Consider the following 26,877-nt stretch of genomic DNA (forward strand, 5'->3'; position numbering starts at 1 on the left):
CAAACTTTCAAGCGCCAGTGTATCTTACACATGATATTGCTTTGGACAGTTTTGGCCTAAAATTTAAATGTTGTACAAGCCATTTTTTTCTCAGATTCCAAATGCTGTGAAAGTCTTAAATCAACTTACAGTTGAGATACTTTTGGCACACCATACACCTGCAATTGCAATAACTGACCCTTACTTCCCTATATCTAGTCATATTTGGCTTGAAGTCTGCTATCTGTAAAAGGCCATCAATAATTTCACACACGTGAAATCAATGTACTAAGTCAGAAAGCAAAAATGTAGCATACTGGGGAAAAAAGGGTAAGAAAAAAAGAAGAGCATATTATTTTGAACTCAACTTGGATACTGCTAAAGCACAGTTTTACATTAGCTCACAAAGGCTGGCACTTGTTCCCTAGCGGGTTATTACTTTCAGCTTGTGAAAACAGAATGCCACTGAAGGGTTCCTTCAACACAGAGTACTCCTCTCTCTCTCTCTCTCTCTCTCTGATTTATTATTCTTGAATCTATGTGTTGGAATGAAACATGTGTGCTAATATTCAATCACATCTAGCTGTCCCACCCATGAGCTTCCACATGTTGGTTAATGCTGAGCTATCACTGGTATGAACCACGATTAATTTCCAAATTTGTGTGATACAGTCCTTCTCGTGAAAGCCATTTTTCGAGGTTGTTCCTTCAAATAGAGAAATTTGCCACTGTAATTGTATAGGTAGATGCTTTTGAATTATGTTTCATAACCCCATCATGACCAAAAGCAATAATAATAATAATAAAAATCATTATCATATTAGGGAACCTAAAAATTGTCTGTTGTAATGTACAAAGATTAAAAATTCTGAAAAAGTGCGTAACAATATCTACACAGTTGAAAATATACCCTTAAAAATCTCAACATATATAATGTGTAAAGCTCGATCAAATATAACCAAGTTTAAAATTTAAAATAAATACACTTTATTATATACTTCCCCATTAGCTTCCATGTTAAGCAATTGTATGACTTATAATCAAAATGGAGTTCATGCAGTACTTGCCACACACCCCATCATATCACACAATAAAATATGTTACTGCTGAGACAGTATAACCAGTATAACCTATGAATTATGCTCAATTGTTTAGGAATTCATTTTGTGGCAAACAAAAAGTGCTTGGCTTCATTTTATTTAAGACAATAAGCAATGTGCTGTGGTTCTAAGACACTGGCTTTAATGGCTGCAGTTTTATCATTTCACCAAACATATAGATAATTATCACAAACACTGTTTGAAGCATGTGTAAGGTGCAACCCAAAGAGTGGGCATGTACCATACTCACCCTCCTTGGATGGTCGTTTGACCTCTGCAGTCAGATTGCACGCATGTGGTGTGCGCAGCTGCGCCGTTAAGCACCCTTCCGTCCGTGGATTTAAAGGCAGCACCACATTGCTGAGCATTAAGACACTCTCAGATTCCCCATCACCCAAATGCTGAGGGCAAGTACATTTGGAGTACACTATTCCACACGACTCCACTGACCCTTTCTCTCCCTTCAAACAATTTTCCAACCACATGCATAAGACCTGACATCCAAACTGGCTTGGGCTTGCCTTGTTTAAAACCACAAACTCCACCACTGACTTCTCATCATCCTCCTTTTTCTTTGCAACCAATCCGTTGTAGTCATAGGGAAACACCCGTCGTATCTGGACAAAATTTTTGTCATAATGCAAAAACACGTAAATATTCTTTGCATCACACAGGTACACAATGGATTCATTGATCTTTAAGAGTTCGTTTATTTTCTCATGAGAGAAGTGGTCGAACTGGTAAGCCAAAAGGGAGAACTCGGAGCAACTTATCTCACGGGTGTAGAGTTTCAGGTAGATGCTGTATTTGGTAGGATCAGGATTTTCCAGTGTCCATGTGCAGTTTGTGAAGTTCTTCGGGAACATCTCATTCACAGAGTAAGATCCATAAATAACTCCCTTAACCAGTGTGGAACACCAGAAATCTTGGGCACTGGTATATCCGAACATAACCAATAGATAGGTGGAGAATATATAAATCAACAAATTGCGAACAGCCTTCATCCTATGTCATTTGGCCTGAAAAAAAGAAAGAGAAAATTAAATAAGGGTTCACTGTCAAAATAATTCATTGACCATTTTATATACTATATACAGTGGTGCTTGAAAGATTGTGAACCTTTTAGAATTTTCTATATTTCCGCATAAATATGACCTAAAACATCATCAGATTTTCACATAAGTCCTAAAAGTAGATAAAGAGAACCCAGTTAAACAAATGAGACAAAAATATTATACTTGGTCATTTATTTATTGAGGAAAATGATCCAACATTACATATCTGTGAGTGGCAAAAGTATGTGAACCTTTGCTTTCAGTATCTGGTGTGATCCCCTTGTGCAGCAATAACTGCAACTAAACATTTCCGCTAACTGTTGATCAGTCCTGCACACCAGCTTGGAGGAATTTTAGCCCATTCCTCCATACAGAACAGCTTCAACTCTGGGATGTTGGTGGGTTTCCTCACATGAACTGCTCGCTTCAGGTCCTTCCACAACATTTCGATTGGATTAAGGTCAGGACTTTGACTTGGCCATTCCAAAACATTAACTTTATTCTTCTTTAACCATTCTTTGTTAGGATGACTTGTGTGCTTAGGGTCGTTGTCTTGCTGCATGACCCACCTTCCCTTGAGATTCAGTTCATGGACATTAGCCAATATGAGAGAGGCCTTCAGTTGTTTAGAAGTTACCCTGGGGTCCTCTGTGACCTCGCCGACTATTACATGCCTTGCTCTTGGAGTGATCTTTGTTGGTCGACCACTCCTGGGGAGGGTAACAATGGTCTTGAATTTCCTCCATTTGTACACAATCTGTCTGACTGTGGATTAGTGGAGTCCAATCTCTTTAGAGATGGTTTTGTAACTTTTTCCAGCCTGATGAGCATCAACAACACTTTTTCTGAGGTCCTCAGAAATCTCCTTTGTTCGTGCCATGATACACTTCCACAAACATGTGTTGTGAAGATCAGACTTTGATAGATCCCTGTTCTTTAAATAAAACAGGGTGCCCACTCACACCTGATTGTCATCCCATTGATTGAAAACACCTGACTCTAATTTCACCTTCAAATTAACTGCTAATCCTAGAGGTTCACATACTTTTGCCACTCACAGATATGTAATATTGGATCATTTTCCTCAATAAATAAATGACCAAGTATAATATTTTTGTCTCATTTGTTTAACTGGGTTCTCTTGATCTACTTTTAGAACTTGTGTGAAAATCTGATGATGTTTTAGGTCATATTTATGCAGAAATAGAGAAAATTCTCAAGGGTTCACAAACTTTCAAACGCCACTGTACACACACACAGACACACCATGCACTGAGAGGCTCTGGTTGAAATTATGGATTCTCTGAGGTGATTGGCATAGATAGCAGCATAGTTCTTAGGGGTGCAGCTTACTCCACCAATCACCGAAGAGAATCCATAATTACTGGTGCCTCTCAGTGCATGGTATATTTGATTTATATCCCTCGTCAAAAAATTCCAAGCTAAAAGTGTTAATATTGAATGTCAGCATAAACTCACTGGAGGCAGCCATGTTTGTTGTTTATGTCGGAGAGACCCTCAACCTGCGCACGTGCAATGTAACTTGCTAGGCATGATCATGATACGTAGATCTACACACACAGAAATGCTCATGGAGCCACAGCTGTGACTCGATTCAGCCATATAGCTTGAAATTGTGATGTCAGTTCATGGTATATCTAGAATATACCATGACTGACTCACACCATATTGAGTTTTTAAAATTTTGGACGTCACAAGATACATTGCTTTATCATTTGTGGAACTATTTTATGTCATGTGAGCCATCCTTGGCCAATCCCTGCACTGGATTTTTTTTTATTTGATCAAGGGATATACACACACACACACACACACACACACACACACACACACACACACATATATCTCCAACCATTATCTGTCACGGCTTATCCTGTTCTACAGGGTCGCAGGCAAGCTGGAGCCTATCCCAGCTGACTATGGTGGGGTTTACATTAGACCGTATCAGCGGATCATCAGATTAACGTTTTTAAAAACGATTAGCATGCACACAGCAACGCCAATACACGATTCGCGTGCACACAGCAACGCCAATACATGGATACGCTAATCACATGACTAATTCGGCACGTAAGTTGAAATGTGTCAGTGCGGCTCATCACTTCCTCCTCAGCGGCTGCGCTCCAAATCACTCCGCCCTGAACAGCGAGTGCCCTCTGGAGGGTGCGCACTCCGGCCCTGCGCAGCTCACAGAGCGCGCGAGTGGAGTGCACGAGCAGTGATTCGGGACTGAGCTGCTGTGCGCAAGTCACTTACCACTTGCAAGTGGAAGGATGGCAAGCCTAAAGACAATCATAACTACACAATGGGCAGTATTTGCATCAGTATTTGCAGTATTTTCATACTTTTATACTCTTTAATGAAAGGTGATACAAGGCGGAAGTCCGCGCCGTTTTTCAGCAGTCGCGTCACATGACCAACGCCAGCGAATCAGGAAGGTGGATGTCACAGTGACGTTGTCCAATGACGACGCCAGCTAGAGCTCAGCACAGCGTATCCACGTATCCGCGTATTCTCAATGTTTACACAGCACCGGACCAGACACGATCTGGATTGAATACGTGGACCCTGGCGGATTACCGTTTCCTGGCGTTTCCAGGCATTTTAATGTAAACGGACAGTGCATCCGCGAAGAAAACGAGACAGATACGGTCTAATGTAAACTTGGCCTATGGGCAAGAGGCGGTGTACACCCTGGACAAGTCATCACAGGGCTGACACATGGAGATAAACAACCATTCACACTCACATTCACACCTACGGTCAATTTAGAGCCACCAATCAACCTAACCTGCATGTCTTTGGACTGTGGGGGAAACTGGAGCACCCGGAGGAAACCCACGCAGACACGGAGAGAACATGCAAACTCCACATAGAAAGGCCCCTGTTGGCCACTGGGTGCAAACCCAGAACCTTCTTGCCATGAGGCGACAGTGCTAACCACTACACCGAGCTGCCCACATATGCATCGAGAGGGAGCAATTAAAAAGGAAAAATCAACATGAAGTCTTGTAGTATAGTGTTGGGCCAGAACAGCTTCTATGTGAGATTCTATAAATACTTGTACTGGAGGGATGACACCATCATCCCAAAAGATTCTTCCTCAATTGATGTTTTAATGATGGTGGTGGAAAGCACTGGATCCGGTGACTGCAAAAGTCATGGCCTATGAATTACATGAATTTTTATACTCATCAAAGTATTCATGCCACTGGACCCTGTGAATGGGACACTGCCATTCTGAAAGAGACTACTCCTATCAAAATAGAAATATTTCATTGCAGCATAAAGATGATCGGCACAATAGCATTGTATTGATTTGCAGTGACCTCTGGACCCTAACCATGCCAACAAAATGTCCTCCACAGCCAACCGAAGCTTACAATTAACGTTCCAAAATAAACTTGCTAAGTAGAAAGCTGGTTAGGAAAATGTGTTTATTTCCTATTTGCCATTATATTGCATATTGTACAAAATAATAATTTTTCCCCTTTTGCCGAGAAGAAAGTTATTTTAGATAAACATTGCCACCTTGTGGTTCCCAATAAATTCAGACTCACTTTTTGGCACACGCACACCCGTGAAGATAGGAATTATCATTAAATTAATATCTGACATGAATCCTGTCTTTAGAAAGGTATTTTGGAGGCGTGTTTAACACCAGCGCCTGTATCAACAACGCAACATCGATAATGTCCTCGTATAAGGTCGAATCATATTCAGAGCCTCGGAGAGAAACAGCTGATTATCTGCAATGTATGGAGGCTTCGAATCATTTTTGGCTGGATAAAAACACTGCCAAGTCTAAGGATGAAATTGGTGAGTCGCATTAATGTAAATGCAGCTATCTCACTTTTCTCCGTTTGAACAGAGAAGCCACTTGGTAAGGTTCGATTCAGTGTCCATGTAAACTAGAAATGCATGGCAAGTCACTGCAGTGGTGCTGTCGGAAAATCCAAAAAAAAAAAACAACCGACGATGGAAATAGCAGCCAGAGATACAGACGCGTCGCAAATTACTGAACTAACATGCAGCAGACTTTCACAGCGCAACTGGACGCGTTACTGCTGGACACGAAACTTTGATATGAACTGGCTGCATTGGATACATTTTATGTCTTGAGTGAAATGCATTTGAGTATTCTGGAAGCCTCAGAGAGAAGGGAGGGGGAATTATTTTCAATGTCCTGGTTGCATTAATCCTGCAGCCACTGCAGTTGTGTGCAGTGTACTGTGCTGCTGTGTGTGTGATGCCGTTCATATACTTTATTATGCGAACGCTACACGATTCCCCAGAATGGAGCATCCGAGTGCTTACGCACGGCATTTAAGCTGTCTCACTGCTTTAGCCGACTTGAATGCCGCAGTTATCTTGCGATAATGCAAAGCAGACCGTCTACAAGAAACACCAGCTGCTTCAACACTTTTCTATTCGAACATGAACAGATTTAACCATGTACGCTCGTGTTAGTGCCAAAGCTCTTTTTTTTTCCATTTTATTAAACCCAAAAAGCCGAATATTGCGCGCTTGATTCCCCGTCCATCATGGGAGTCCTCGAAAAATTTGGCGTAGTTGCGCTGCATTAATCAAACGCGGAGACAATGACGTGCCAATGCAACTCACTGACATACCTTCGACACTTAGATGAATAATAATAATAATAATAATAATAATAATAATAATAATAATAATAATAATAATAATTTACCTTACACTCCAGAAGCTATGGCTATTTTTCCCTCATACTTGAAGACATTCTTCAGAAACGACAAAATACGATGCTGTTTTGCCAATCGAGATTTTCCATTGCCCACGACACGAATCCGATGCAACAAGATGGATTAACGGACACAAACACGTTCAGCTCGGACGCGGCTCATCTCCCACCTTCCATTTTTTTTTTTTCGCCTAAAACGGAGCCAAAACGAGATCAAACGCGTGGCGCAACACTAATATGAGATCTCCCTCAAAACACAATCTACAAACGTAAAGGTATGTCGACTCTCGGTTGCCTCTTAGATAGTGGCAGGGTAAAAGAGCGGAATCGTTTCCGGATGGTGCGGACGCTTGCTGGAAAGAGAGAGAGAGAGAGAGAGAGACGCGTTCTGAGTGCGCGAGCTGCAGTAGCGCGTCACTGCCACTGAGACGATGCGCGCGCGAGCTCCTCTCGCGCTCCGTCTCTCACCATCTTCACCCTTTTTTTTTTTTTAAGTAAACCGTCTGGCTTCCACCAGCACTCCTTACCGTTTACAGTCAAACAGCGGAGGCGTCCGTCAAATTGCACTTAGCGCTACGGGCTGCTTCTACGACAATGGACTACAAATTGTACCTGAATAGCAATACTGAGGATGATATTTGGACCGAAGATAAACGTGACCGTTCAAGTGAAAAATATCCGGGGTGTTTTTTTAAAATATATATATTTATTTATTGTGTGTGTGTTTAACACTGTTTAGGCGATGCCACAAATCCTTGGTCTCATCTCTTCATCATGGGTTTGGCGTTTGAACCAGGGAGCAGCACACGAGTTCAAGAAATTCTGCTCCTCCTGCCTGTCTGCGCAAAATGTGCCGCTTCTTGGAGCGTCGCCTTCAGCTGCTGATCTCATTGGTTGCGGTTTGAAAGGTCAGCGGCAAAACGGGCTCAAACAAACTTAAATTTATTTTAAAGTTTGAGATCAGCAACTCGCACTGTCGCCTTACAGCAAGAAGGTCCTGGGTTCGAGCCCAGCAGTTTGCATACTGCATTTGTGTCCGCGTGGGTTTCCTCCGGGTGCTCCGGTTTTCCCCACAAGTCCAAAGGCATGCAGGTTAGGCCAATTGGTGGCTCTAAATTGACCGTAGGTGTGAATGTGAGTGTGAATGGTTGTCTGTGTCTGTTGCTGCTTTTCCACTACAAACGCGGCTGAGTCGGGCTGAGCCGTGCCGTGCTGAGTTGGGCTGAGTCGAGCTGAGCGGGGCTATTGAAGTTGCATTTCGACTACAACCGCGCTGAACCGTGCTGGCTGGAAGTGGGTGGACACATTGGGTGGAGTTAGCGAAAGCAGGTGGACGTCACGTGATGTCGTTAAGCGGCGCAAACAGTGACATCAGTGATCTTTTAAGCGGTAGTCTCACGACCCGGATAGTAAACAATAAACATGGAGGACATGGAGTCGTTAGTGTTGCTGGTCTTGGTGCTGTGGCTTGTTGTCACCGACAACGTCAACAGATACTGGCAAGAGCGTATAGATGAGGCGAGGCGCATAAGGCTTCAGAAATTCTCGTAATTCGTAATTCTCCTTCTTCCGGGTTTACGGTGTTTACAGATCTCAGCGTGCTCGCGGGGCGTGTGTGGGCATGTGAGGACACTCCTCCTCACCAATCAGTGCACAGGGGAGTGTCTGCTCACGCCCCCAGCCTCACTCGGCTCGGTTTGGCTCGCTTCAGCCCCACTCCAAAACGGTGCGAGTTTTAGGGGCTAAGCAGGGCTGAAGCGAGCTGAGTCGTGCTGTTCTTTGGTAGTTGAAACGCGAGCCATGTCGGGCTGAAGTGAGCTGAACCGAGCTGAAGTGAGCTGAAAAAGGGTAGTGGAAAAGGGCCATATGTGTCAGCCCTGTGATGACCTGGTGACTTGTCCAGGGTGTACCCCGCCTCTCGCCCATAGTTACCTGGGATAGGCTCCAGCTTTCCTGTGATCCTGTAGGACAGGATAAGCGGCTACAGGTGATGGATGGATGGAGATCAGCAACTCAGTGGAAACCGAGCAGTGTGTGATACCAGAGCATGTATAGGGACAGTGCTTGAAATACAAAGTAACAAAATGTCAGGAGCCAGTCAGAATAAAGTTACATAGACTGTACTTAATTGCACATTACATCATATTACAACATATGCTCTATATGTTTACCCTACAGGCTTTGCATTTTCTCAGCCGCTGAGTCATGACTTTGTGGAATTTGTTCAACATATATGGATCGGCACATTTCCTCAACATGTTCTCTTTGGTTCTTGACTTTGCGGACACTGTGTAGAAAGCCATGGCACCTATATTACAAAATACTGCCCCTCAGTAAAAAAAAAAAAAGCCAATTGCCTTGTTAGTAAATTTATTAGTGAGAAAACACTATTTGATTAATTAATAACAAAGTTTTTGCACAGTAGCTGAAGCAACCTGAAATAACATGTTTGTTTTTTGTTTGTTAAGTCAGTCTTTGGGTTTGCACTGTACAATGTAAACCGATTTTTACTGCATACAAAAATTGCACATTATAAAATAATTTTTTAGTAGTGAGTTGAGATTGGGGGTTCTTCAAACCCATATTATGATATCCTCACCATGTTCATTTAGAGCCATTCTGGCCAAAGACCTGCCAACTATGAAGTTCTAGAAGTGTCAGTAACTTTCTTTCTTTCTTTCTTTCTTTCTTTCTTTCTTTCTTTCTTTCTTTCTTTCTTTCTTTTAAATAAAATCTCCATGTGAGTGCTGCTACAGTACAACACTTATGTACTGTAAAAGCCACCAAACATCTGGAACATCTACAAATGTGCGAGCGGTAAGGTGCTGTTTTCACACTTCCGAGTTTTTGCTGTCAAACATGGCTTTCTAAGGGTAATTTTAATACCCTATAGAACAATGCAATGAAAGGAAATGGAATAAAACACTGTCTATCAGAAGTCTCCTTTAGTATCAGAGGCAAGTAAACTGCCACTGCAGTGAACAGAAATGGTTTGTCTGAACAAAGCCAATATGAAAGAGTTTAGCTTCAAGTTTGTCTGGCTCTTTGTTTCACTTCAAGCAAAAACACTCACTAACCAGAAATCCAGCTAGGTAACATGAGCAAAATGATGCTATCATTAAAAAAAACAAAAAACGTACTACTGTTTTTCACCTATCCACAATTTTATCTTTTTTAAAGCTATATCTAGAAATGAACTGAAAGGTTAAAAAATGAAATAAAACATACAAAAGACATCTCTAACATTATATCCCTCATCAAAAACTTCCCCTGCAGGGATTAGCCAAGGATGGCTCACGTGACATAAAATAGTTCCATCACTGATTAAGCAATGTATCTCCATCCATCCATCGATCCATCCATCCATTATCTGTAGCCACTTTATCCTGTCCTACAGGGTTGCAGGCAAGCTGGAGCCTATTCCAGCTGACTATGGGTGAGAGGCAGGGTACACCCTGGACAAGTCGCCAGGTCATCACAGGGCTGCAATGTATCTCATGATGTCAAATAAAAAAAAATGGATATGGTGTGAGTCAGTCACAATGTATCCTGAATATACCATGAACTGATGTCACAATTTCAAGCGATACAGCTGACTCGAGTCACAGCTGTGGCTCTGAGCATTTCTCTCTGTGTGTAGACCTATGTACAGTGGATATAAAGCATGTACACACCCCATTAAAATGAAAGGTTTTTCTCATGTAAAAAAAAAAAAAACACGATAAATAATTTCAAAACTTTTCCCACCTTTAATGTGACCTATAACCTGGAAAATTCAATTGAACAACAAACAAATCTGTTAAGGGGAATAACATCTCATCTCATCTCATTATCTCTAGCCGCTTTATCCTTCTACAGGGTCGCAGGCAAGCTGGAGCCTATCCCAGCTGACTACGGGCGAAAGGCGGGGTACACCCTGGACAAGTCGCCAGGTCATCACAGGGCTGACACATAGACACGGACAACCATTCACACCCACATTCACACCTACGGTCAATTTAGAGTCACCAGTTAACCTAAGCTGCATGTCTTTGGACTGTGGGGGAAACCGGAGCACCCGGAGGAAACCCACGCGGACACGGGGAGAACATGCAAACTCCACACAGAAAGGCCCTCGCCGGCCCTGGGGCTCGAACCCAGGACCTTCTTGCTGTGAGGCGACAGTGCTAACCACTACACCACCGTGCCGCCGGGGAATAACATAAAAAATAAAAAAAATACGATAAGCTGGTTGCATAAGTGTGCACACCCTTAAACTAATACTTTGTTGAGGCACCTTTTGATTTAATTACAGCATTCAGTCTTTTTGGGTACATGCCTGCCATCAATTAAAATGACTCTGATTAGCCCCAAATAAAGTTCAGACATTTACTCAGTTGCATCCTCCAGCAAAAGCCATGGTTCGCAGAGAGCTTACAAAGCATCAAAGGGATCTCACTGTTGAAAGGTATCAGTCAGGAGAAGGGTACAAAAAATTTTCCACAGCATTAGATATACCATGGAGCGCAGTGAAGACAGTCATCAAGAAGTGGAGAAAATATGGGACAACAGTGATATTACCAAGAACTGGATGTCCCTCCAAAATTGATGAAAAGACAAGACGAAAATTGGTCAGGGAGGCTGCCAAGAGGCCTACAGCAACACTGAAGGAGCTGCAGGAATTTCTGGTAAGTACTGGTTGTGTACTACATGTGACAACAATCTCCCGTATTCTCTATATGTCTGGATTATGAGGTAGGGTCAAAGGAAAACATCCAGGCCTGGCTAAATTTTGCAAAACAAAAACATCAACTCTCCCAAAAGCATATAGGAAAATGTATTATGGTCTGATGAAACCAAGGTTGAACTTTTTGGCCACAATTCCAAAAGGTATGTTTGGCGTGAAAACAACACTGCACATCACCAAAAGAACACCATACCCACGGTGAAGCATGGTGGTGGCAGCATCATGTTTTGGGGTTGTTTTTCTTCAGTTGGAACAGGGGCTTTAGTCAAGGTGGAGGGAATTATGAACAGTTCTAAATAGCAGTCAATTTTGGCTCAAAGCCTTCAGGTGTCTGTTAGAAAGCTGAAGATGAAAAGGAATTTCATCTTTCAGCACAACAATGACCCCAAGCATACATCAAAATCAACAAAAGAATGGCTTCACCAGAAGAAAATTAAAGTTTTGGAATGGCCCAGCCAGAGCCCAAACCTAAATCCAATTGAAAATCTGTGGGGTGACCTGAAGAGGGCTGTGCACAAGAGATGCCCTCGCAATCTAACAGATTTGGAGTGCTTTTGCAAGGAAGAGTGGGCAAATATTGCCGAGTCTAGATGTGGCAGGCTGATAGACTCCTACCCAAAAAGATTGAATGCTGTAATTAAATCAAAAGGTGCTTCAACAAAGCCTTAGTTTAAGGGTGTGCACACTTATGCACCCAACTTATTGTACCGGTACGTTTTTTATTTTTTATGTTTTTCCCCCTAACAGATTTGTTTGTTTTTCAACTGAATTTTCCAGGTTATAGGTCACATTAAAGGTGGGAAAAGTTTTGAAATTATTTATTGTGGTCTCATTTATTTTTACATAAGAAAAACCTATCATTTTAATGGGGTGTGTACACTTTTTATATCCACTATATCATGATCATGCCTCTGTGTGAGACAGGAGATAGCGTGGTACATTGCACATGTACAGGTCAAAGGTTGCGCCAATGTAAACAACAAACATGGCTGCCTCCAGTGAGTTTATGCCCAGATTCAATCTTAACACTTTTTTAGTATGGAATTTTTTGATGAGGGATATAAATCAAATATACCATGCACTGAGGCCCACTTTACACGGGGACAGTCTGAGGGCCCGTTTACACGAGGATGCTGTTGGGTAAAAACAACTAAATATTTTATCGGAAGTGCCTTTCGTCTACACGGGGACGGCGTTTCCGAGGCTGAAAAACGGAAAAAATTGAAAACGCCTTCCAGAGTGGATAAGTTAAAAACAGCCCCCGTTGCATATCCATCTAAACTACCCAATACGCGAAACTCTGCTTGGATCTGCTCACGTCGGGTACGCGTTTACGTCATACATATGTCATATACTGTACACGCCAGCCCGGGAAGTAAGAAAGTAAGTAAAAAAGTAAGAGCATGTCTGATTACATCGATCCAACGGACCTTCAAGCTGCTCTGGCAGCTTTAATAAACGTCCAGGAGTCCTTCGAACATCTATACCGAATCTGCACATATACCGTTAATGAACAGAGGCGGGTATAGTATGCTCTTACTTTTTTACTTACTTTCTTACTTACCATAGCCAGAGTAGTCAAAGTTTTCGCGGCGCAGATGTGCAGATCAGACAAGACGGAAGACGTTGCGCATGCGTGCGGACACAGCGGAGGTCTTTCACAGCACCACCTAACCGCCTGGCATGCACATCCAATTGAATTCCACACATTTATGCGTCACCGTATAGACGCAGATTTCCTCCTTGAAAACGGTCATGTAGACGCGGAAAAAAATGAGAACGAAAACGGACTTTTCGTTCTCACTTTTTTCCGTGTCTACACGACCGTTTTCAAGGAGGAAATCTGCGTCTATACGGTGACGCATAAATGTGTGGAATTCAATTGGATGTGCATGCCAGGCGGTTAGGTGGTGCTGTGAAAGACCTCCGCTGTGTCTGCACGCATGCGCAACGTCTTCCGTCTTGTCTGATCTGCACATCTGCGCCGCGAAAACTTTGACTACTCTGGCTATGGTAAGTAAGAAAGTAAGTAAAAAAGTAAGAGCATACCATACCCGCCTCTGTTCATTAACGGTATATGTGCAGATTCGGTATACAGTAGATGTTCGAAGGACTCCTGGACGTTTATTAAAGCTGCCAGAGCAGCTTGAAGGTCCGTTGGATCGATGTAATCAGACATGCTCTTACTTTTTTACTTACTTTCTTACTTCCCAGGCTGGCGTGTACAGTATATGACATATGTATGACATAAACGCGTACCCGACATGAGCAGATCCGAGCAGAGTTTCGCGTATTGGGTAGTTTAGACAGATATGCAACGGGGGCTGTTTTTAACTTATCCACTCTGGAAGGCATTTTCAATTTTTTCCGTTTTTCAGCCTCGGAAACGCCGTCCCCGTGTAGACGAAAGGCACTTCTGATAAAATATTTAGTCGTTTTTACCCGACAGCGTCCTCGTGTAAACGGGCCCTGAGTGGTACTGGTAATGCGCCCCTCAGAAAATAGTACTATGCCAGTCACCTCAGAGAATCCATAATTTCAACCAGAGCCTCTTAGTGCATGGTATATTTGATTAATATTCAACATCTTAATGTTGCATCAGTTAATGTTACCTTAACCTGATAGCTGTGAAAGAATTATTAAATGAAGACTTTACAGTACATCCAATAAAGTTTAGCCTCAGCAGTGTTTTGGCAACTCCTTTAAATCAGTGAACATATAGATATATTAGATTTTAAGTTTTTAACACCGACAATACAGTTCACCATTTTGAGGAGGAAAATATACATCACTGTTTGCATTTATTTGGCTAGCTTGTTGCTAAAAAGGATGAAAATTGATGCATCCATGTTTCTTTTCTACTTTATATTAGATTAGATTAGATTAGATTAGATTAGATTAGATTAGATAGAACTTTATTGATCCCTTTGGGAGGGTTCCCTCAGGGAAATTAAGATTCCAGCAGCATCATTACAGGATAAACAGAGAATAGAAAATAGAGAAAAAAACTTCTAGGTAAATTAAATTAAATTAAGTATTTACATATACAAATATAAAAATAATAAGATATGGGGAAGAGAGGAAGGGGGGAGAGAAAAATGTTGAAATTTATGTCATTCCAATCACCATTTACAAAGTTAAATGCAGCAAATGTTTTATTTGTTCTGTTCATTTTGTCCTAAGCAAAGTTTGGGGTGGTTCAACATTTTCAACAATTTCACAAGTGTACAGACCATATGCTGGGGGGGAGGATGTTAATGCTCACTGTATGCTTTTAAAATCTATTAAAAATGTTGATCGTGTTATCAGAAGTTGAAGCCACTGTGTTCGAAATACGCACGTAAGATTTTTCGCCTAGTGTATAATAGCCTCAGGGAATAGCTCCGCATGCTAACAACAGTCAAAAAAAAAACTTAAAATACATTTGAGAATAAATCCACTGGAGAATCTCTTGAATTAACTTTTGATCAGGCACACCTGTTAATAGAAAAACATTCCAGGTGACTACCTCATGAAACTGGTTAAGATTATATCAGTAGTGTGAAAAGCTGACATCAAGGTAAACAGTGGCTACTTTGAAGAATCTAAAATAAACATATGAAACAATTTTAACACTTTTTTTTGTTTACCACATAATTCCATATATGTTACGCATGTCATTTCATAGTTTTGATATCTTCAGTATTGTTCTACGTTGTAGATAATGGTCAAAATAAAGAAAAACCTATGCATGTGTAGGTGTGTCCAAACTTAACACAAATGTGTTCAAAACTATTGCCTTATCTATTTTTTCACTGTTCACAAGCAAGAAAAGGGGCATTACATCACAGCTGTATCCATAATCAGTATTTTACTTTGGCTTTTGTTGGATGGATGGATGAATGGATGGAAGGAATTTATTTATCCCAGAGGGAAAATAAAGTACGACAACATTGTATTAATAATAATAATAATAATAATAATAATAATAATAATAATAAACAGTTGTGGATAAGCAGTCATATCTCCATTTATTTGTTTGATTTGTAAAGTGTTTTGGGTTTTAACTAAAACATATTGATGAAGCTTCCAATGGTTATCACTGGTGAAATCAGCTGAGACTGTGTTATTCCACAATAACAAGTCTTCAGTGCATCTCAAATGCATATGGGGCTTTCTTTTGAGTACATTCTTACATGGTTATTTATTGAGACTATTCCTTGGATGCAAGTCCAGTCTTAAAGGAGATACACAGAACCATGGTCTCACTTTTGTTTATAAATGCCTTGAAACCTCAAGAATGGCACAGGAATAGTTTGAAGCATTAACAAACAATCTAATATAGTAATTTTTACAACCCTGATTCCAAAAAAGTTGGGACAAAGTACAAATTGTAAATAAAAACGGAATGCAATGATGTGGAAGTTTCAAAATTCCATATTTTATTCAGAATAGAACATAGATGACATATCAAATGTTTAAACTGAGAAAATGTATCATTTAAAGAGAAAAATTAGGTGATTTAAAATTTCATGACAACAACACATCTCAAAAAAGTTGGGACAAGGCCATGTTTACCACTGTGAGACATCCCCTTTTCTCTTTACAACAGTCTGTAAATGTCTGGGGACTGAGGAGACAAGTTGCTCAAGTTTAGGGATAGGAATGTTAACCCATTCTTGTCTAATATAGGATTCTAGTTGCTCAACTGTCTTAGATCTTTTTTGTCGTATCTTCCGTTTTATGATGCGCCAAATGTTTTCTATGGGTAAAAGATCTGGACTGCGGGCTGGCCAGTTCAGTACCCGGACCCTTCTTCTACGCAGCCATGATGCTGTAATTGATGCAGTATGTGGTTTGGCATTGTCATGTTGGAAAATGCAAGGTCTTCCCTGAAAGAGATGTCGTCTGGATGGGAGCATATGTTGCTCTAGAACCTGGATATACGTACCTTTCAGCATTGATGGTGTCTTTCCAGATGCGTAAGCTGCCCATGCCACATGCACTAATGCAACCCCATAGCATCAGAGATGCAGGCTTCTGAACCAAGCGCTGATAACAACTTGGGTCGTCCTTCTCCTCTTTAGTCCGAATGACACGGTGTCCCTGATTTCCATAAAGAACTTCAAATTTTGATTCGTCTGACCACAGAACAGTTTTCCACTTTGCCACAGTCCATTTTAAATGAGCCTTGGCCCAGAGAAGACGTCTGCGCTTCTGGATCATGTTTAGATACGGCTTCTTCTTTGAACTATAGAGTTTTAGCTGGCAACGGCGGATGGCACGGTGAATTGTGTTCACAGATAATGTTCTCTGGAAATTTTCCTGAGCCCATTTTGTGATTTCCAATACAGAAGCATGCCTGTATGTGATGCAGTGCCGTCTAAGGGCCCGAAGATCACGGGCACCCAGTATGGTTTTCCGGCCTTGACCCTTACGCACAGAGATTCTTCCAGATTCTCTGAATCTTTTGATGATATTATGCACTGTAGATGATGATATGTTCAAATTCTTTGCAATTTTACACTGTTGAACTCCTTTCTGATATTGCTCCACTATTTGTCGGCGCAGAATTAGGGGGATTGGTGATCCTCTTCCCATCTTTACTTCTGAGAGCCGCTGTCACTCCAAGATGCTCTTTTTATACCCAGTCATGTTAATGACCTATTGCCAATTGACCTAATGAGTTGCAATTTGGTCCTCCAGCTGTTCTTTTTTGTACCTTTACCTTTTCCAGCCTCTTATTGCCCCTGTCCCAACTTTTTTGAGATGTGTTGCTGTCATGAAATTTCAAATGAGCCAATATTTGGCATGAAATTTCAAAATGTCTCACTTTCGACATTTGATATGTTGTCTATGTTCTATTGTGAATACAATATCAGTTTTTGAGATTTGTAAATTATTGCATTCTGTTTTTATTTACAATTTGTACTTTGTCCCAACATTTTTGGAATCAGGGTTGTACAATTAAAGTGATTCATATAGGTAGCGGTCTGAGTGAATGACCTTGACGTCCGTAATGTCACAGCAGGAAGTCTATCAGTCTCATCGCCATTTACACTATCCTAAAACACAGAGCTGACTGCAACTCTGATCCTCCATTTTGAGCTAATTTATCGCCATGTCACATAGATGTGTTGCTGGCCAGTGCAGCAACACGACAGAAGGTGGATTTATGTTGCATTCATGGCCCAAGAATGTTCAAACTGCAAAGATTTGGATGCGCTTTGCGAGAAGTTCACGTGCACATTGGGCGCCTACGAAGTGGTCCCTCCTCTTTTCTGAAAATTTTACTGAAGACTCATACAAAACCTCTGATCTGTTGAGGACTGTTGGCTATAAGCCCATATTGAAAGAGGGTACAGTACCAACAATTAAATAAAACTACAAGAAAAGGAAAGTATTTATTTATTTATTTTTTAAAGGAAAGTAAAATCAGTTGCACCAGTTCTCCCGGAGTGTGAGCCGAGGATTGTTGGTAAAACCTGGGACGGAACGGGACGTGACATATTATCGCTCGGGCAGTGACCTCCCCGTGGTTGTTGCTAAAACCGGTGATGTCCCGTCCCGGGTTTTAGTAATTGCCTGAGCCGAGCAGTAATGGTGGAATACTCAGTATGGAGAAAATGGAGAATGAGTGGACCAGTCGTCTGAGTTCTCCACTGGATATTGCTGCCATCTCGCCCTTACATGGAAGAAGCGAATGAACAGAGAACTGAACGAACAACTGAAAGTCAGATTGTTTCAAAACAATCGGCCACAAGATGGGCCTTCAAGAAGCGAGAAGACAGACGGGTAAGCTCCGACTCTCATTTGGATACAAAACAACACTCGTTGTTTACCTGCATTTGTATGTAACTTGTATTGTGTGTTTAAGTTACCAGTATAAGATGATTTAATTTGCTTCAGAATGTGATTGTCTCAGTTCATCTGATTATTTAATTAGCCTTTTACATTTTATCAGTGAAAATGCATGCATGTACATGTATGTTGCAGAAGTTACAACATCTATCCTGTTTTAATGAGCGTTAACCCACAATCAGTGACGTCAAATCAGTCTTAGTTGAGCAAATCAGTCACAGTATTTCTTACTTTCACCATAAATTTTTATTTATATGACTTTGGTCTATAGCTGTCAAAGGCCTCGGCCTTAAAACTGGTTCCTGCTGTGACGTCACGCACTCAGGGCTGGCTGGCTCAGCGGGGCAGCTCGAATGGCAACTTTGCAGTCGATTTTAACTCTCAAAAATATATAATTTTTTATTCCCATTTATGCAGCATACCAGAGTCAAGGATGGAGATACTATCCACTCAGAAATTTATTTAAAAATAAAGGTTCTGCATACGGTATATGCTTTAAGGAACACACCTAACAGGCAATGTAAATAGTTAAGGCAATTTTAATTTTATCATAAAATTATCACACCCCAGTTTCATCATACCACGCACGCACACATACACGCGTGCGCACACACACACACACACACACACACACACACACACACACACAGATTGAAAGTTGTATTCATGATTTATAATTTTTTTAGTGTTTCAAGCCTGTACTGGTTTACTTTGTTCATACTGCATTTCCTCTGAATAACAAATAAAGAAAACAGAAAAAAAATAATCCTTTTTATTCAGACCTGATTTCAGTTCTGACTTCTGTCCATTTGTACAATTTGTACTTTGATTAGACAGTGTGTGCTTCATCTTTTTCCTGTTGACAGCCATGACTGATTCTGTAACATGACTCCTGGTGACATATAATAGGAGCGTCACCGAAGTGGGCTGAAAGATATTACCTCAAATGGAGATCAGTCTAGGGGGTGCTTCCCTCTGTGTCATCACCTGACATGACTGTCACTGATAGTGTGCAGGAATTTATAGTGCTGGGCTCGTTACATACATACTTACAAACATAAGTGCTATAGCCATACATACATACATGATAGTCTGCACATGTACAGCCATTTATGGAGATAGTTTGTGCAGTAATGACAAGACACACACACACACACACACACACACACACACACACACACACACACACACACACACACACACACACAGAGTATAGACACAAGGTAAAATGATTACCTGAAAAGGCCCATTCAGACCAAGAATGTGGTGTTGGGTATTGTGTGTAGCATCTCATCACATGTTGCATCAACTCCTCATTGAATTCTATTTAAAAAAGCATTGGAGTCCACAGCTTATTTTAGTCCCCAGTGTCTTTTTTTTTACATTTACAGTGGCTCTTGAAAGTTTGTGAACTCTTTAGAATTTTCTATATTTCTGCATAAATATGACTTAAAACATCATCAGATTTTCACACAAGTCCTAAAAGTAGATAAAGAGAACTCAGTTAAACAAATGAGACAAACACATTATACTTGGTCATTTATTTATTGAGGAAAATGATCCAATATTACATATCTGTGAGTGGCAAAAGTATGTGAACCTTGTAGTGTTCTCATAATACAAATCTCGCGAGAGAGACACGCGAGAACAGAGGAGAATAGGAGGATAGCGAGGCAAGCATGATGGAAATGTGTGTTAGAGTTGAGCGTTAGTTTTTTTTTTTTTTTCTTTTTTATCAGACATCTAATTTTTGGGTTTGTTTACCTGACATGTTTCGACGTACAACTTCCGTCTTCCTCAGAGTGTCACCGGATGTTAATTGGTGACGCATCTTTTATCAGCTGATGTTTCCGAAGGCGTGGCCTTCCTGTCTGGTTTGACAGGTCGGTCACGCCTTATACTGTCTGTTCGTCCCCTGCAAGATGGCACTCCAGGTATGGGAGAGCATGTACGCTCCCTCATCCCGGTTGATGGTCCTCGGGCTTCGCTTACGGATCTCTATGGCCTCCCTGATCCAGCGCTGATGTTTGTTATCTTCTGTGCGGATGACTCTGGCATTCCCCCAGTCCATAATGTGATTTTCCCTTTTACAGTGATCTGTTATAGCTGACTTATAATTTTCCTGTTGTGCCTTTTCTTTTATTGTTCGGGTTTGTCTTGTAGCTGTCTCCTTTTCGCACTCTTTCTTATGTTCATGTTTTCTTGTGTTGAAACTCCTTCCTGTCTCCCCAATATAAGTTTTATTGCATAATTTACATGGAATCTCATATATGGTGTTGCATCTGTTGTCCGGATGTATTCTGTCTTTGGGATGAACCAGGATCTGACGGAGTGTTGTGTGTGGTTTGACAGGTGTGTTAATGTTGTGTTTCCTCATTACTCTTTGAATGCGTTCAGTTATTCCCCTGATGTATGGTAATGTAACTACTCCCCTGTGTTCTTGTTTGTTAGTTTGTTTTTTCTCTTTCTTCTGTGTTTTGTTGTTCTTAACCTGTTCCACCCCTTTGGATATTGCCCATTGTGGATATTGACATGCCTTCAGTGCGTGTTGTATATGTTGTTCCTCCTGTTCTTTGTCCTGTGGATCTGTAATTATTGCTGTGCGTTCATGTAATGTTCTAACTACGGATATTTTGTGCATTATGGGGTGTTCGGAAGTCCAGTTTAAATATTGGTCGGTGTGTGTGGGTTTTCTGTGTACTTTTATTTTGATGTCCCCATCTTCTGTGTGTTGTATTTTTAAATCCAAAAATGCTATTGACTGCTCCGTTTCTTCTTCATGTGTAAATCTTATATTGCCGGTATTGTCTATGGTGTTGAGATGGTCGGTGAGTTGTTGAGTGTGTCCCCTCTTTACTTTTTCCAATAAGTCGTCCACATACCGTTTCCAGAGTGTTGGCCTGTATTCCGCTGGTATTGTAGTGAGTGCTTTCTGCTCCAGATCTTCCATGAAAAAGCCGCACATGATGGCTGATAGTGGGTCTCCCATGGCAAAACCTTCCTTCTGTCTGTAGATTGTATTCCTGAACTGAAAGTATGTGGATGTGGCGATGAATTGAAGGAGCTGAGTGATGTCTTGTACGGTGAGGTTTGTGCGTTTCTTGAGCGTCCTGTCTGTTTTTAATTTGTCTTGTACTATCTGTATGGTGGCTTCCGTGGGTGTTCTGGTGAAAAGAGATATGACATCGTGTGAAATGAAAACTTCATCTTGCTGCATTTTGATGTTTTTTAGTTCTTCTGCCAGATGTTTTGAGTTTTTGCAGTGTTGGTCTGTGAGTCCTAGTAATGGTTTAATTATTTCGGTGAGTGCTTTTGATAAGTTGTATGTGACCGAACCAATGCTATCTACTATGGGGCGTAATGGTGTTCCTGGTTTGTGTATTTTTGGTGTACCGTAAATCCTGGGGATGACATTGGCTGTGGGTACTAAATGATTGTAATCCTGCTTATCTATTTTATTTTCATCGAGTAGTGGTTTTAGTAGTGCTTTAAGTTTCTTTTTCTTGTCTTCTGTTGGGTCTTTTTTTAATATTTCAAATGCGTTGTCGCTGAGTAATTCATTCATTTTTCGTTCATATTCATCAGTGTCCATAATAACTGTTGTTCTGCCTTTATCTGCTGGGAGGATTGTGATATCTTTATTTTTAGCTAATGTTTTCATGGCTTTGGCTTCCTGTTTTGTGATGTTACTGGGTGGTGGTTTGGCCGTTTTCAATATACCAGCTATTGCGTTTCTTAGTGCTGCTTTTTGTCCGTGATCCTGTATTTTCTCACATGCTAATTCAGTTGCCAGAATGAATTCGTCGTGTGGTATATGGTTCGGTGTGACAGCGTAGTTGAGTCCTTTTGCTAGTATACTGCGTTCTGCTTGTGAGAGTTTGTACCTTGATATGTTATGAATCCATTTGTCGTTGATGTGTGCGTGCTCCGGTTCTGCCTTCTTTTTCTGTGCGATGAGTTTGTCCAGTTTTCGGATTTGTCGGGTTTTTGTCTCTGTGAATTCCTGTTCGTGTATGTCTGCCAAGTGTCCGTGTATTGCCATTTCCATTTCCTTGTTTTGGGGAAACCGGCGTTTGAAAGTTTCCGTCTCTCTGTGTAGTTCGCTGTTGATATTATTTAGTTTATCCGTTGTGCACCGTATCCGTTCTTTTACCAGAGTCATCCGCACTTTGCTGATCATCTTTTCCGCGTTTCTGGTTGGAATCGGGTTCTTGATGTTCAGGCTGGCCGGTACGACTTCCTCATCCCGGCAGCGCAGATTGAATCTCAGGTGATTCCTGTAGCGTGCCCGTTTCCGTGTCAATCGCTCTAGGCGGCGAAACTCCTTGATGCTTTCGTCTCCGTAACTAATTCTTAATCTTTCGATTACGTTCATTATGTCTTATATTATATATAGTTAGTTTTTTTTTTCTTTTTTATCAGACATCTAATTTTTGGGTTTGTTTACCTGACATGTTTCGACGTACAACTTCCGTCTTCCTCAGAGTGTCACCGGATGTTAATTGGTGACGCATCTTTTATCAGCTGATGTTTCCGAAGGCGTGGCCTTCCTGTCTGGTTTGACAGGTCGGTCACGCCTTATACTGTCTATACTGATAGACAGTATAAGGCGTGACCGACCTGTCAAACCAGACAGGAAGGCCACGCCTTCGGAAACATCAGCTGATAAAAGATGCGTCACCAATTAACATCCGGTGACACTCTGAGGAAGATGGAAGTTGTACGTCGAAACATGTCAGGTAAACAAACCCAAAAATTAGATGTCTGATAAAAAAGAAAAAAAAAAAAAAACTAACTATATATAATATAAGACATAATGAACGTAATCGATAGAGTTGAGCGTGTTCATTAAAAACCAACAAAATGGATATTCCTCTCTTGTGTGATTCCTAACACACTACAACTGGTGACGGGGATGTGCCCAACAGCATAGCAGGATGGAAAAGAAAGCCCTCTCGGCTGTCGATGGACCCGAAGCAGAGAAAAAAAATCTGCAATTCATGACCTCGCAACAACATTGGCAACGAACGTGGGAGCTACAATTCAGGATCTTCACTGGAAAATTCGATGCCATTCTTTCAGGGAAGTGAAATAAGTTTTCTGTGTGATGCCAAAATGTTTAATACTCGAAATTGAGCGTGCATATGCCAGAATTAGAAGCCAACTTTTAAACGAACACTCCACGTCTGAAAATGAAAGTAAAAATGTCTCAAGCTGTCCCGCTTGGTGGACTCACTCCACCGAAACCATTAGACACAGTTGGCAAGCCTGAAACTTTACATGAAAGGTGGGAAATGTGGCGAAATGAGCTTGAAATATACATCATAGCCTCAGGAGTCGTAAATGCTGAACAAAAGAGAGCTGTGTTATTGCTAACAGGGGGAGAAGGACTGCGTGAGATATGGAAAAATTTCACGGATGAGCAAAAAGCCCACCAACCCGGCAATGATCAGCGACCTGCAGTAGATGTATATCAAGTAGCCATCCGGCTCTTCCACAACACCTTTGCGTTAATGGAGAACATACCAAAGACCCGTACAAAATTCTGGGAAACAGAGCCCAATGCTGGAGATACAATAAACAACTTCATCACTCACCTCAAAGTACTAGTTAAAACATGCAATTTCGCTGCTGAAGCTGATAACCATGTGAGAGATAAAGTACTACTGCACATTAAAAATTCTGAGTTAAAGGCCAAATTATATCAAGAAGACAATCTCACACTGGATCGCCTTATCCAAGTAATTGGCTCATACCACCACAAGGAGGAGCTAATTCTCAGTTCTCCAGCCAATACAAACCATGTCGCTGGCAGAACAAGGCCCAAACCAAAGCCCAAGGCACCATCACAGTCTGGGTGCTACAAGTGTGGTGCACAAGGACACATAGGTCACGAATGCATCTGATCCAATAACCACAAGTGCAGCCACTGTGGCAAAAAGGGTCACTTTGATGATCTCTGCTTCCACAAAGACAAATGCAAGTCAAACCAAGAAGACATGCCGAGCTCACAAGGTCGTGGCAGAGCCTCAGGTCGCAGCAAGGATGATCCAAAGCAAAGCAAAGGTTGAAACAAAAAGGGCCAACATAGGGTAGAAGAAGGAGAAAGCAATGACTCACGGAGTGAATCTGAAGATCTCTACCTATTCAAGATATCTAAAGCAGAGGACACCTTAGATCTGCGCCTGAACGGTTTCACCTTATCCATGGTGATAGACTCTGGTGCTCACCACAACACGCTGTCTGTGCATGATTTTAAAAAGTTACAGAAGGCCAGACCTGAAGTTAGTCTGCAACCTGCCTCTACAAAACTGTATCCATATGCCAGCAAACAAGCCCTCACGCTTTTAGGTAAATGCACACTTGAAGTTGAAGTTGACCCAGACATCACTCTAGTCATTCAGCCAGTGCGGAGAATTCCATTCAATCGAAGGCAGCGCGTCTGTTAGGGTTCACCCAGTTGGAAACGGTCAATCGGTCAACTTACTTCTCGGGACCCCCGCCCTCGTACCACCCAGATGTCTGGGATGGAACACCGCAAAAAAACAGAGAACCAGAGATCAGTTTCACTGCTGTTTATTCACAGTTGTCTTGCCAAAAATGAAATATCACAAACACCTTTTATAACAAATTATAATCTCTCTAAACGGCTATTGTGTCTGTCGAATGTGTGTGTGTGTTTGTATGTGACCTCAGAGAGGGGTGTGTGTGTGTGTGTGGTTGTCTCTATGGGAGGGTGTGAGTAAGTGACATCATTTTGATATCTGTGTCTGTGTGTGTGTGTGTGTGTCACATCTTAATTACATCACTGTTCTAATGGAATGTTCAGATGTATGTGTGTGTGTTTGACTTGCGTGCAGCAGCTTGATCTTGGAGCAGGTCAAATAATCTCCATCAGTGTGTGTGTAAATCATAACATAATAACATATTTCTGATCATATGACATGATAGCAAGGTACAAACAGATTTTAAAGGTCATTGCTCACGTACATACGGAATTTTTCAACAAAGATATGTTATAAGAAAGTAAACAAAAACTAAGAACAAACCTAAACAAAGACAGTCATAAGCAAAACATCTCATATCAAAATAAACAAAATGTTCCCAAACAATGTCCAGCCGAGACAGAAGGTCATTTTAACTGAACAGAAATTAATCCTTAATTTTGTCACCATTTTAATAAATTACTGCCTTCTTGGTCAAGAATAATACTTATATAAACCTAACAATCGCCCCCTTTGATAATAGTATCACTATTATCAAATCCTAGGATCATATATGATCATTATCACCTCATGATCATATATGTGAATACATCGAGAATTAATCTTGAGTTAATCTTTGCCCTTCTTGACATATATTGGTGCTCAGAGGGCGGGCACGTCCGATCAGCCCTCGTCCCACCTCACCGGAGCTTAGAGAAACTCAAAACCTCTTAATTCGTCCCAAATACACGCTACTTCCTTCAGAGTAATTTGTTCTAAAACAGTGAGGAAAAATGAAATTAGAAGGCATATCGACCTATAGTGAGAACAGAGTCCTGTAAGAATACAGAGTTTCAGAGCATAGAGATGTGTAATAATAGTAGAAAATGGCATCAGATGACAGACATAACACATTCGTGTGGTGTGCGCTTGTGCAGTCCAGTTAGCGAATTGCCAGAAGATGTTGTCCAGCTCGAGCGGGTAAACCTGCTCCGAGCAATGAAGTGGTCCAGAAGGCTCGGGCGGGTAACCCTGCCCCGAGCGAAGATGAAGCAGTCACGAAGGCTCAGGTGGGTAGCCCTGCCCCGAGCAACAATGAAGTCACAAAACCCGTGATGAGGACTGTTATGGTTGTAGTGAGGATGATTGGTCCCAAATGGGGCGCAAGATCTCTTCCCCTCTTTGTTCACAACGTCTTGAGGATTCTCAGTCAAATCTGTGTAGAGCTCAGAAATAGAGAGACAGAGAGAGAGAGAACAGAGATTCTCGGGACACAGAAAAAACGTTAGTAGCAAACTTGTCATTGTAACACAACTTTGTTATGGAGCCTTCTTCAATCGCGTGGCATGGATCCACTGTGGAAAAAGGTCAGTTAAAACAGCAGTAAAAGTAATGGCGACTATGTCTGCAGGCCCACCATATCTAGGTTTTCCCAATTGTCCAAATCATTACTTTAAAAAGTCACACCAGCACTTGTCTCCCACGTGAAAGGGGTGTGTGGTGGAGATAATATTGTACCTTGGTACAAATTTTATACAACTTATCTATAAGGGCTGCAGAATACTCATCCATATGCATTTTCAAATCAGAGGTACCCGGAGCCGGAGTTCCCTTCTTCCAGGGGAGAGGGAAAGGTCTTCCAAAAATAATTTATTGGTGTCACACGAATTTCAGCCAGAATGAATTATGGATTACAGAGCCAAACCTGTGTCCTGCATGGCCTTAATTAATTTGT

The 26,877-nt window shown here is 41.4% G+C and overlaps 1 protein-coding gene across 1 annotated transcript in view; it reads right to left on the bottom strand.

The window, feature by feature from the left end:
* Window positions 1-6,944, bottom strand: part of adgrb3 (adhesion G protein-coupled receptor B3) — a 722,174-nt gene extending 715,230 nt beyond the window's left edge. The window contains exons 1-2 of the mRNA XM_060916854.1: window positions 6,864-6,944; window positions 1,330-2,098 (exon numbers count right to left, since the gene is read on the bottom strand). Of these exons, the coding sequence (XP_060772837.1) occupies window positions 1,330-2,083 (754 nt within the window). The 5' untranslated portion in view covers window positions 2,084-2,098; window positions 6,864-6,944. The remainder of the gene's footprint in view (window positions 1-1,329; window positions 2,099-6,863) is intronic.
* Window positions 6,945-26,877: the final 19,933 nt, after the last annotated feature.

Source organism: Neoarius graeffei, chromosome 3, assembly GCF_027579695.1.
Source record: "Neoarius graeffei isolate fNeoGra1 chromosome 3, fNeoGra1.pri, whole genome shotgun sequence".
NCBI classification, from domain to species: Eukaryota; Metazoa; Chordata; class Actinopteri; order Siluriformes; family Ariidae; genus Neoarius; species Neoarius graeffei.